This window comes from Talpa europaea (assembly GCF_964194135.1).
Source record: "Talpa europaea genome assembly, chromosome: 2".
Taxonomy (NCBI): Eukaryota; Metazoa; Chordata; class Mammalia; order Eulipotyphla; family Talpidae; genus Talpa; species Talpa europaea.
The window spans coordinates 75,805,074-75,818,527 of record NC_140068.1 but is presented as its reverse complement, the minus strand read 5'-3'; the positions used below and the strand labels follow the sequence as shown (position 1 = coordinate 75,818,527).

Below are 13,454 nucleotides of genomic sequence, written 5' to 3'. Positions count from 1 at the left end.
ACCCTATGCATCTCTCTCTAAAAGAAACGTCAAAGGATTTGCAGCAACACTGAAAGCAATCACAGAATGTAGAACTTAAAATATTTCAAAGACATACCTGGTGCCCCTCTGTGTTGGTATATCACATTTAAATTTGGTTGTAATATCTTGAAGTAGACAGTACATAACAGGACCAAAAGAGATAGGACTTCCTCAGTGGCATAAAAGAAATAGACAATCATAATATGAAATGTCTAGAAAATTTTCTGCCTTCTCAAATTCTATTTTAATAGCTCAGTGAATAAAAACTTTCCTGCAACTTGGTGTGACATATGATTCTGTGAGCCTCTTACTCTACTGCACAAGAGCACAGTCCAAATAGTCAAAAGACAAGAGAAAATGGAGGAAAAATTTCTGTTAGTGACATTAAAATACAGATTTTCAGACATAATAAATATATGGTTAATGACTAAGGTCTTTGAAATTTTTCAAGCAATAGGTCTTAGTGATGAAAACAAATATATTTGTCTAGCTGTGAACATAATTTGACATAGAGGAAATTAATAATTTAAAATTACATAGATGATTTATAATACATACACTGCCATCTCATGTCTGTCACTGAAGCTTATGGAAAACTGAGCCTAGGAATATCTATGATTTTTTTTGTCATTCTGAGATCAAAACACACAATGGTGAATGACATTTTATTTACATATAAACACATTCAAAATGCTTATGTGAAAACTGTATCACTAATAGTACTCTTTAACTTAAGCTTAACTATTTTAATTGTTTGGTCACCCAGAGTTCAATACTCTTGCATTGGTTCATATTTGGGTTTCACTGCATTGGGATCTTTTACTCTGTTACTCTAATTTCTTGGAATTTCATTCAGAGAAACAAAAGGATGCACTTTTTTAAAAAGATTTATTTATTTATTTATTTATACAAGCACTGGGTACAGTCAGAAGCGCGGGAGGGTGAGAGAATTCATCAGAGCCAAAGGGGAGAGCAGAGCAGGCAGACTGACGAAGTACACTGCTGAGGGGAGCAGCGGGCGGGAGGAGATGTCTGTGCGCCATGTGGGACCCTAGCCAGGAATCTGGGGTCGAACCCGCGCTGCAGAGGCGGGTAACCCAGTGCTCAACCACTGCGCCACCGGCGAGGCCCAGGATGCACTTTTTAATAAACCAACAATAAAATCCTACCTATCTGACATTCATGATACTCTCATTGTCCTTCGCAGACTCAAATGGTATCTAAGGGTTATGGTAATCTGTTTTTGGAAATCAGAAAGTCATTCACCTTTTCAACAGAAGGGAAGTTGAGAAAAATATAGTTGTTTTGTGCAGTTTATTAGAGGTACAGTTAAATTTAAAATGTGTGAGTCTGGGCTCTTGATTTTGTGGGATTACAAATTGCTTTGTTGTTGAAGATATTAAAAAATTGAAACAGCAGTCTAGGCAACCAATCCCAGTCTGACTGACAAGCAGTGTGATGGCTTTTCCCCTTCAGGATTTGAGAGACTATAGTACTGTTTGATGTGAAGCAAAGCCCAGAAGCCAAATGAAAGAAGGATGAGGGAGGGATGCGGGGTTCATACCCACTTTGCCCACCAGGCAGCCTCACTGCTTTGAAGGTTTTTAGTTGATTTCATTGTTGATGAAAATCAGTCTTGCCATGAAATCAGAAAGGATTTACTAAAGTAGCAATCATCAAATACAGAAGATATATTATAAAATAGAAACTGCACTTTATTAGCACATCAAAGAGAAAAAGACTTGCCTTGAGAATTATCACATATTTTCAAATAAAACTACACCATACAGCACTTTCCTTAACATATTATCACTAGCAGGTTTTAAGACCATATGCCATAATTTATGGCAAGCAAATTAATAGCTTATTAACAGAAATGCCAAAATACCTTTCATTACCAAGTAATTTAATGGCAACATGACCATTTGTGATTTCCATGTAAGGGAAATGGATATGTACGCAATAAATTTGTTTCCATGCTTTCCTGCTGCTTTTTCACTCTTATCTTAGCATGTTCAGACTTGTCTGATTTTCTCTAACCTCTCTAACCTTTTTCTTGGAGATACTATGTTTGTTCCTCACTCTTTTCAAATATAAGTCTGTAGAGCCACTGCTTCCACTGTTCTCCCTCACCAATCTTTGCCATCAGCAGCTCTAAAAATAGCAGCATTATCTGAAGCTACAGTAAGTTACCCCAGAAGAATCCTCAGAAGCAATTGCTAGTGAAGCTGGCAGCTGTGTGGTTATTTAGAATGGCTAGCCATATGGTGAATGAAGGACTTAAGGCTTTAAAGAAATTTCTGAACTATAGTTAATTTCCTGAGGTATTCTGAAATATTGCAAACATTCTATGTATTTTAATACCTTTTACCATCAAAATTTAAAAGGTAGCTTCTGCTCATGCATTCCTGAATGAACTTATATAGAATGTGAGTTCATATATTCTGTGATCTAGGAATGAAATCATAAATATAAGGTAGGATATCTTGCAATTGATTTTAGCTTGGATACTTTTAAAAAAAAATCATTTATGCATACAAGAACCGGGGTACAGGCCAGATGTGCAGGAGGGTGAGAGGATTCACCAGAGACAGAGCAGGGAGCAGAACAGGCAGAAGGACCGAAGTACACTGCGGAGGGGAGCAGTGGGCAAGGCAGGAGAGGTCTGCCGCATAATGTGGACATCTCCCTGGGCGGTGGGGATCGAACCCACACTTCAGAGGCTGCGGACAGCTCCACAGCACTGTGCTCAACCACCTGCACCACCAAGGAGGCCCGAATACTAGTACTTTTTAATTCAGCTTGATTTTTGTTTTCTTTCTCTGCATACAGAATCACTGGTTAGGTGTACCCAAACAAAAAGGAATGTTTCCCAACATCATAAAAAACAAAGTAACAAAAATAAAAACATTGAACTTGTTAGAATCTTACTACACTTTACCACTAGAACAATTTTTCCATATTATGCAGTTATATAATGATATAACAAATCTTAAAATCATATTATTTTATGGATTAAGATGTCTTATTAGATCTATAAGAGCAAAACTAAATGAGATTGTCAGCCTCTCTATTAATTCAAATGATTGATAATTTCTTAACTACTATACAAGGAAAATGGTAAAAGAATGTTATATTTTGTGAGGACTTCAGTCTCATCTAATAATTTATCTTCTATATATGAGAACATTTAATTTACAGTTGAGCATACAGCAGATGTGCAAAAATATTTGTGCATAGTTATTTTGTCCTGCCTTACTCAACTATACAAAAAATTCTTTGTCATGAGGTAAAATCAAGTTTTCGACATATCTGGTGGAGCAAATTACCTGCGCACTGAACACAGAAAAAAATCTGCATTATTTCCTAGAAAGTGGAGCTAGTAATTGCAAACAAACCAATTTAACAAGTTTGTTGCAAAGATGCCTGGCTATGGGGCTGCCGTGCAGGATGCTGACCTAGTTTGTTTCTTTTTTTGCAAGTGTATAAGTTGCTCCTTGTAATGGTTCAGTCATTTATTTATTTATTATTGAATAGAATGTAAAAAAAGCAAAAACAAACCTGCAGCTGCATGTTGATCTCCTTAATGCCTGCTGATATAAACTTTGAATAAACATCACTAACCTTTTTATACTTGAGCTACCAGGCCCTATTCAATTGAATACAAGTTGTTTTTTATTTCTTATTCCAATGAGATTTGCTTTTGAATAAACACAAGACTAAAGGTGGTATTCCTAAATCTTAAGGCTATATGACTCATTTATTTATGCTTGAAAAATTGGCAAAGGTCTTTTTCCCAATCTTTCCATCTTTTTCTTTTACTCTTTCAATCTTGTGGTTTATTATCACTCTCTCTACATGTGATTTTATATGCCCTTCACATAAAGGTAAATAAACACTATATAAGTAAATATATAATTCACTTATATATACATACCTATATATGTGCATACATACATACATGCTTATATATGTTTCTGTGTTTGGGTACATGATATTCCAATGACAGCCACAGGGACATGTTACATAGTTAAATACATAAATCTAGAAGCTAAGGGAGATATTGGGAATGAATATATATACATCTATATATATATTTGGCTTCTGAAGCACAAAAATATCATGAGATTATGAAGGCAAGAAAGAAGTCTGAAGATTAAGCCTTGGGCTCAGCAGTCCAGAAGAAAAAGATCTGGTTACAAGGATTAAATAAAACAATAAAAAAGGGATCACAGCAACTGAGAGCAAATAATATTTCAATAATTTTTGCTATAAAGATGAACACAGTGGGGGATACTGGACCAAGATAACAATGGAGGCAGTTCACTGCTTTACTCATATTAGGATAATCTGAAAGTTATCCAGAAGGGCACTAGACTCAGAGTGTCCCATGAGTTAGGGCAAAATAGAATAAGGGATCATATAAAAAGGGGCACTGAAGAGTTTCAATACCAACAAAAAGTGGGTGCAGGGAGAAGGCTAGAGGTATCTCCTAGGCAGAAGCCTGCCCTACAAACCTCAGAGTTGCCTCTCCTGTTTGGCAATTAGTGCCGGAGAAGGGAAATCTGAGTGGTACAGAGGCATACCTTTGACTAAGCGGAGATACTATTAGACATTGTGGGTATGTTCAAGTCATGCTGGATACAGGCAAAATAGCAGCACACCAATTAGTAATTTACCAAGGATTTATTTTTAATTTATCAAGTGTTTATCAAGGTAAATTTTATTTCAACTGTGTGTGCAGCACCCTTGGCAGTTGAGGTCTTATCTACATTCTAAAAATGGTATTTTATCAATATAACATGATATATTATTACCATTGCTACTATTAAATGTTTTAATTTTAACTCATTTTGTAAAGGAACAATGAAAATACTGAAAACATAGACAAACATAATGAATCATACAAAAATTAATGAAAATCAGGATTCTAAATAAATGTTATCCATAAATAAAATCTAATAGAAATTTCATATTAGGAAATTTGTTTCCTACAGTATTTCAAATACTTATGGTGGTTCCTACCATGTTCACAGAGAAAAACTTTATGAACAGGTAAAAAAATCAAATACACAGGAATAAAAAATTTATACCCATTGGGGTCTCCCTGGATGCACAAGGGGTTAAGCTATGAATCTCACTATGAAGCTATCAGCAGCCACTGCAGCACAAGTTCGATTCTCAGCCAGGGAGCTACCCACATGGGACAGCAGACTTCTCAACCACTGCTCCCCTCAGCATTGTATTTCAGTAGATTCCCCCCTTCAACTCCCCACTCTGTTTCTGGTGATTCATCTCACCCCTGCACCTCTGGCCTGCACCCCAGCTCTTGTATGAATAAATAAATAAATCTTTAAAAAAGATTTGGAGAGACTACATGGAGGCTCTGGGTGTATAAAGCTAAATGGAACATTTTTCTGGCCTAAGAAGACATAGTCTAATAAGAGAAACAGAAAAATTCAATAAAATACATTAATTGATAAGAGAGGGTTTAGTCTATTAAGGGAGTTCAAGAAAGCCCTAGTCGGGGATGTTTGATTTAAACGTTAAAACTATGTAAGAGTAAAACACACAATATGAAGATTAATTACAAGACTTGAGATATCTAGGGAATGTATAAGAAAATGTTAAAAAATATATGAAAACACAGACACCGATTATTATGTGTCAACTGCTCTCTCATTGTATGTATTTATATATATATATAATTATAAATATATATATAAACTGGTTTGTGACAGAGACCATATATTTATCACGACTACATACTATCTTATGCCACCTTAAATACTTTATTACTTCTAAACGTAATCAGAGATAGTGGAGGTAGTAGGGTTGAAAATAAAGTTATTTCTAAAATTATACACAGTATTCAAAAGAGGAGACTAGCAAAAAGAATTCCTTTTGCAGTGTACAGAATTACTGTCCATTCATTTTAAATACACAATGACTTGTTCTACCTTCAGATAAAGAATTACAATAAAGACAAAGTATGCATGATATATTCACCAGTTCAGTGACATTTCTTCACTTAATATTCCACATTAACAGTGAACATAAAACTCCAAAGCAATTTCTAAGTAATCCTTATAGTCAGAAATAAATGTTGAACATTTTGTCTTCCATGGAAATTTTCAAATTAGTAAGTATAGCCTGGTCAAATGGTACACTGTAACATATACAACTTTTTGCAATGAATTTTAAAATAAGCTTTATAAGCAAATCTCTATAAATAGCTGCGTACTCTCCAGTTATTTTTTCCAAACCAATGATTTAAAACACAGAAAAAATTACTATTGTTTTATAAAATGGAAAATGATGTTGTTCAGATGTGAAATAAATAATTTCAAACATCAAAATTGATAAATCTCTTAGATTATTGTTGTTTGGGGGGCAAGTGATTTAAAATAATATTAAAATATTTCAAAAATAAGTGAAATTATCTTAGCTATGAAGATAAGTATTTGAAATTATTTTAAGTAAAAGGATCAAAATGAAATAGAGCACAAAAATAAAATGAGAGAATGATATAATGATGTGTTTAGATGACATAGTTGAAGAAGGAAAGGGATCCAGACACAGATTTCAACAAAATGAACACAGACGTTTAGCAAAATTAAAAAAAAAAAAAAAAGACACAAAGCAAGTGAAAAGATTTGTTAGCAAACTACACAAAGGACTTGAGAATAAAACAGAATTACACGTTTGGAAAAAATAAAGTCGATAATTGATTTTTATGACAACAGAGAATACATCAGAAAATGTAGGAGTGGTCCCAGAAGGCAAAAACCATAGGAAAAGATGGAGGAGCACTTTAGATATGCTTGCAAATCTGGCCATGAATCTTACAGGTAATCTCCTATATGTGTTAAATATCAAATTCAAAGTCAGTACCTTTGCTTTGTCTCTCATTGATCCTTTGCCCAGGATGGACATTTTAGCACCTGTTTCTTCCTGTAGCCTCTTCAAGGAGTTTCCTCTTGGTCCAAGCAATTTTCCCACAAAATTGAACTAGGAGACAAAATCAATAGGATGTCTGTTTTAAGATAGAGGAAATTGATAATTTGTATTAAGAACAATTAATGGGTTATGGGGTTTTTAATCTATATCATTGAAAGTTATGGACCTCTCTTATCCCACACAGACATTTTGGATTTCTAACCTAGGATTCATTTTAAAAGGGTTGTGTCTTCTAAACAAACACCAAGATCAATATGCTGAACATATCATTTACTTATATAATCAAATAAATAAACCACATACTTAAGAAAGTGGGGGACGGAATCCTACTGGGTTCTGGAGTGACAAAAACAAAATTAAGTAACTGCCTTCAAAATCAGCTTTTCTAATTTTTTTAATCTATGGTTCCACTGTAAGAAATACACCACAGTTAATGATGAAGGAATAAATGTTTCTCCCCTGAATCTAAGATAAAGATAGCAATGCTTCCACTGTATCTATTTACTATTCTACTGGAGTGTGGATTAGACAAAAAGATAAACAGAATAGTATTGAAATTCAGAAAGATTACACCTAGATGGCCAGTTGATTTTCAACCAAAGTGCCAAAGCAATAATATTTGAAAATTAGGTTTAAAAAAAAAAATGGTGCTAGAGTAAGCAAATATTCTATATCCTAAAAAGAAACCTATCAAATTTTTTCAAAAAGAAAAAAACCCTGTATGCAGGGGCCTCCCTGGTGGCACAAGGGGTTTAGACACAACCTATGAAGAGATCCGCAGACATTCTGTTCCCCACTCTGTCTCTGGTGAACCCTCTCACCATCCACACCTCTGACCTATACCCCAGTTCTTATATGCATAAATAAATAAATCTTAAAAAAAAACCCTGTATGCACTTGTTCACATTTATGCATCATTATCTTGAGCTCCATCACAGATCTAAACATAAGAACTAAAATTACATAGATTCTAGAAAGCATACAAAAATACCTTTGCAAACATAGACTAAAAAAGATAAGAAACAAAGAACACTCACTAAACTTTTATTGATTCCCAAACCATTAAGATATTGAATAGATAAGCCACAGAGTAGAAAATCCTCCCCAGCATACATTTGAAAAATGACTAGCAACTAGAATCTATAAAGTACTCTATCAAGTTGATAAGTGTATACATATGAACACAGCAAACTAAACTAAAATAAAAGATCAAATATTGACAACGATATAGAACTGGAGCCATCACTGTTGGCAATTTAAAATGATGCAGCTGGGCCTCCCTGGTGGCGCAGCAGGTTGAGCACAGCGCTGTGAAGCTGTCCGCAGCCTCTGCAGTGCAGGTTCCATTCCCGGCCGGCCAGGGAGATTCCCACATGGCACAGCCGACTTCTGTTGCGCCCGCTGCTCCCCTCAGCAGTGCTTTCGGTATGTCTGCCTGTTCTGCTCCCCGCTGTCTCTGGTGAATCTTCTCACCCTCCCGAGTCTCTGGCCTGTACCCCAGCTATTGGATAAATAAATCTTAAAAAAAAAATTTAAAAATTAAAAAAAAATTAAATGATGCAGCTACTTTGGAAAGAAATTTGGCAGTTATCTATGACGTTAAGCACAGAACTCACCTCTGATATAGTAATTCTATACATTTTAAAAAAGCATATGGCATATGTTCACCAAAAAACTTTCACAAGAATGCCCATGACATTGTATTCACAACTACCATTAAATTAAAAATATAAACCAATGCTTATCCTTGAAGAACAAACAAGTTTATTTATACATAGAATGGAATTGATCACCAAATGCTATACCAGCATGATGTATCTCACAGACATTACCTTGAGTGAAAGAAGCCATACAGAAAAGAGTACATTATGTTGATTCCGTTAATACAAAATACAAGAAGCAAGAGTAATGCAGGTAATTCATAGGAGTGGTTGCTTATTAAGAATAGAAAGTAGGGGTTGGGTTCACAGAAAAGTGGCATGAAAAAGATACCTCAACGATGGAATTGTTTATATTTTCTTAAAATTATAGGTGTATAAGATGCACACATAAGACCTGTGCATTTCACTGTATGTAAATAGTACTTCAAATAAAAATGGGAGAAAAAATTAGAAGGTTAAGTACTCATATAAATATTTTAAAAATATCACAATGAAATGTTGTACAAAGTAAAACATGTTCCAGGCAGCTGCAAGAGAAAATTTTACTAGATTTTTAAGAAATATGTCAGTTTAATGTACGCAAATTATTCCAGGGAAAGTTATGGGACAATATCCTCCAATTCAATTAACAAATAATACAAGCTTGATACTAAAACCAAGGAAATTTTTAAGGAAAAAAATCTACTCATGAAACAAAGTTCACTAACATTACAGTAGTAATAAGATGTGTTGTATTATTAAAAAAATACAAATACATGATTCAGTTGTTTATATCATAGGTACACAGGTAGTTAAAGATTTATAACCCCTAATTATAATTCACCTATTAACAAATTAATGAAGGGAAAAGTTAACATTTTATTTAAACAGAACAGTAATTTGATAATATTCAAATGTAATCATTATAAAACTCAGCACCCGAAAAATGAAGGAAGTTTCCTCAACCCTATAGGGGTTTCTATTCAAAACCAATAAGAATCATATGTTCAATGGTAAAATAATATCATAAATAAGGTAGAAAGACACATTATTGATGTCCTGTTCAATAAATATTTTAAATATTAAAAAAACAAAATAACACAGTTTATAAATTATATACATAAGGTTTAAAGCAACTCTTAAAAATTTATTAGAATTAGTAGAAGAGTTTAGCAAGCAAGATATTTTATACAAAATATATATACATAAATAATTGTATTTTGTGTACAAATGGCACAGAATTAGAAAATCCTTTTATAGAGAGATACCATTTTTGATAGAATAAAAATGTTTTCCAAAGAATGAGTTTAGCTATGTATGTTCATAACCTTTACAAAGAATAAATAAAATATATATTAAAATGTATCAAATTGATAAAGAAAATTAGACTGCTTTCATGAATAGGAAGTTCAATGTCATACAGATTTGTAATATTCTCAATTGCATATAACTTCAATACAATTTGATTCTAATTACAATCACAATCAGATTTGAATCAACTAACAAATTGGTTCTAAAATGTGTGTGAAAAGACAAAAGACTTAATGATAGCCAAAACAATCAGAAGTTCAAGACTAAGTTGAGGGCTATTGCCATCACATACAAAGATTTATTATAAAGTTGTGTTGATTATGACAGTGTTTTACATGGAGTTCTGAGGCACAGATAGCAAATAGAACACTATCTACAAATTACAAAATTGGACTTTTAACACCATAATCTAAAAATGGGAGGTCCCATGTTCCCTGTTCCACCTAAGGAAAGTTGGAGTTGAATGGTGAAGGGAAACTAGAAAGAAGAGGGCAGAGGAGACTTAAGGCAGAAGGACTGCAGGATGGACACGGAGAGAAATATATCAAGAAGAAGCTGAGTTTGCTCCTCAGCCTTGGACTTGCACCAGGAATTTGGGGAACATGGAAAAACACACTTGAAAGATTCATGTGTGAGAGACCCGTGGAGAGGTAGACAATGATAGATGTTACCTTGACTGCAACTTGATTTTGCTCCTTTTCTTCCAGACTTACCTGGTCACTTCTGTCCCTTTCTTATGGTTCTCCCGTATAAGGATCCTTAAGACTCGTGGCAAGCTTTTGGGCCTCAGTGGCCCCACCTTGGGCCACCCTGTTTGGCTGGGCATCTGCCCACAAGGGGATGGGTAACAGGGTGTTTCTTTGGAAAACTGTCATCTTTTCTCTTTCTCTATTACACACTAATTCTATTAATGGTCTTTCCTACTGAAGGTCTTACACACTAAGAATATGTTTTGTCTTTATGTGGCAGATGGCAGAACACACTTACAGTGTGCAAGGTTTGGGGGTCATGGGGTGCCCCCTCAATCTACCTATTAACTGACTCATTCTTATGTGACTATACAACAGAGGAGAAGATTACAGATCACAGAGGAAGAAGAATGACCCTCTAAAGACATCCATCCCCTAATACACAATATTTATAAATGTTACCTTGCAAAAGAGACTCTTCAAATCTTAATAAATTAAATATATTGAGCTGATTATCCTTGGTTATCTAGCTGTGCCCAGTGTTGTTACAAGCAAAGAATGAGGCTGCAGACATTGAAATAATGCAACTACTTGCTTTGTAAATGGAAGGAGGACATGAGTCAAAGAATAACAGATTTTAGAAACTGGAAATTTCAAAGAACAAATTCTCTCCTAGATCTTTCAGAAGAAATGCAGCCTTGCTGACACATTAATGTCAGCCCATAAGAACCATACCATACTTCTGCCCTCCATAACTTGAATAAATTTGGTCTGCTGTAAGACATTCAGTCTGTGGTAATCGTTGCAGCAACAACAGGACATTAACATATTATGGAAAAGGGGAATGACTAAATAAATAGCATAATTGGCTATCCTACTCATGGTCAGGAGAATGAAACTGTCTCCTGCACTATTAAAAATAAAAAAAGATGGATTATATAGTTAGGGATGAAAGGAAAAATTTGAGAATTTCTAAAAGCAAAGTGTAGGAAAATGATCCCTAAGAGTTTTAAAACAAGAAATAAAAACATGTTAACTGCAAAATAAAAGTGTGAGTAAAGTTCAAATACCTGTTCATTAAATTACACTCAAAGAAGGTGAAAACATAAGTGACAAATCAGGAGATATTTACATCATGTCACCTATAAAGTATTAGTTTAAAAAACAAGTATACCTTAGTAAGGAAAAGGCAAACAAATTAATAATAATAAAATTGTGATTACATCATCGAAGGATGATGGCACAGGATGGCAATAGGAAAGTATGAAAATTTCAGCCTTATTAGCAATAATATCAGGGCTAAATAATTTGTAAATCTTACATAAAAGTAGATATTGTTTTCCTGTCAGAATCATGTCTGGTACAAATGATTAAATAAACTGTGGCACATCCATGGTGGAATATTTTACAACAATGATCCTAAATTACCCATAACTTTATAAATCCTCATTAATACCTGCTAGAAATAAATTTTGAGTGAATAATTCATGTTCCACACATATTATGCTACTTTCACAAAACTCAAAGCAAGAAAAAAATATTTTCCTTATGAATATATGTATAAAGTAATAAAATTAATATTCAAATAACAGGGGCAATGATTAACACAAAATTCAAGACCTTGCTAACATCTTACATACATAGTGGGGAATGTAATCAAACAGAACCACACAGGTATTGAAGCCATGGGTAATATGGTAGAGTTTAGTTTAACTTAGGGGTTTATGAACATGCACTTTATATTATGCTGTTTTCCACTCTGCATTAGAATTAGACATAGTCTTTAAATATATAAAATATTACATAACTTTTGAAAGAAATCATATAGCACAATTATAATTTAGTAAAATCTGGCTAAAGGTTTCTTTAATATTTTCTGTTATAATACATCCTTGCCTTTTTACTGGTGTTACTAAAACATGGAACATAAAAATACCAAAATACTCAAAGCAACATCTCCCTTGAGAATGCTTTCGATTCTGAAAGGAAGACACAGAATTCCTTATTTCTGGGTGGAAAAGATGACTGACAAAAAACACATACATGGTTAACACTCTCAGAATTTTCTGTTCTCTGCCTTGATTATTGTGACATACCTCTCAAAACCTCCATTTCAACACAGTAGTTTTATTTCTCACCAATGACTGATTTGAGTCCAAATTGGTTTGAAATTGTAGCAACATCCCATTTTAAATCTTTTACAAACTTTCCTTTAGTAGAGTGCATATATCCAATAGAATGAAGGTGTTATATGTACTTTTTTATGAGTAACAATTATACATTATTTCAAGTAAATGACCCTTCTATTAATGTGCTTTTAAAAATTATAAAAGTATAATCTACCATTTGCTTTTACTCACAAGAATTCATCAAAGAATTTTTGCTTATATGATTTCTCTCTTCCCTAATATTTGGTATTTGAGGATCCGTGCAGCAGTGACAAATTACTCTGAGAAGTTTTTTCATGAGGATTTTCCTAAACATATCTTTTTTGAAATTTTAAGAATCAAAACTAATTATAAAGTTGGTTATATACTTTCAGTGTTGTGCTTTGTTTGTGAACATTTATTTGAAGATAATCCTGAAAATAGTCAATACAAAGTTCTAACAAGACATTCGTTTCTCCTCAGCTTCCATCTCATACATAATCCCGTTTCAAATAAAAACCAATTGATATAATTCTGACTGGTAAATACTTAATTGACAATACTTGATTCTAACTTTTCCTTTAAAGTAAATTTCTTTTTTTAACACAGAAATAAAACCTCAAAGACTATTCAATAGTATCTTCAGTATTTAGCCATAATTTAATAACTTGTAAGATTCTTAAGAT

At 33.6% G+C, this 13,454-nt stretch overlaps 1 protein-coding gene across 1 annotated transcript in view; it reads right to left on the bottom strand.

Moving 5' to 3' along the window:
• KHDRBS2 (KH RNA binding domain containing, signal transduction associated 2) overlaps positions 1-13,454 on the bottom strand; it is a gene marked incomplete at both ends in the record, with an annotated part of 457,143 nt that overhangs the window by 290,556 nt on the left and 153,133 nt on the right. The window contains one exon of the mRNA XM_084256497.1: positions 6,916-7,032. Coding sequence (XP_084112623.1) covers positions 6,916-7,032 — 117 coding nt within the window. The remainder of the gene's footprint in view (positions 1-6,915; positions 7,033-13,454) is intronic.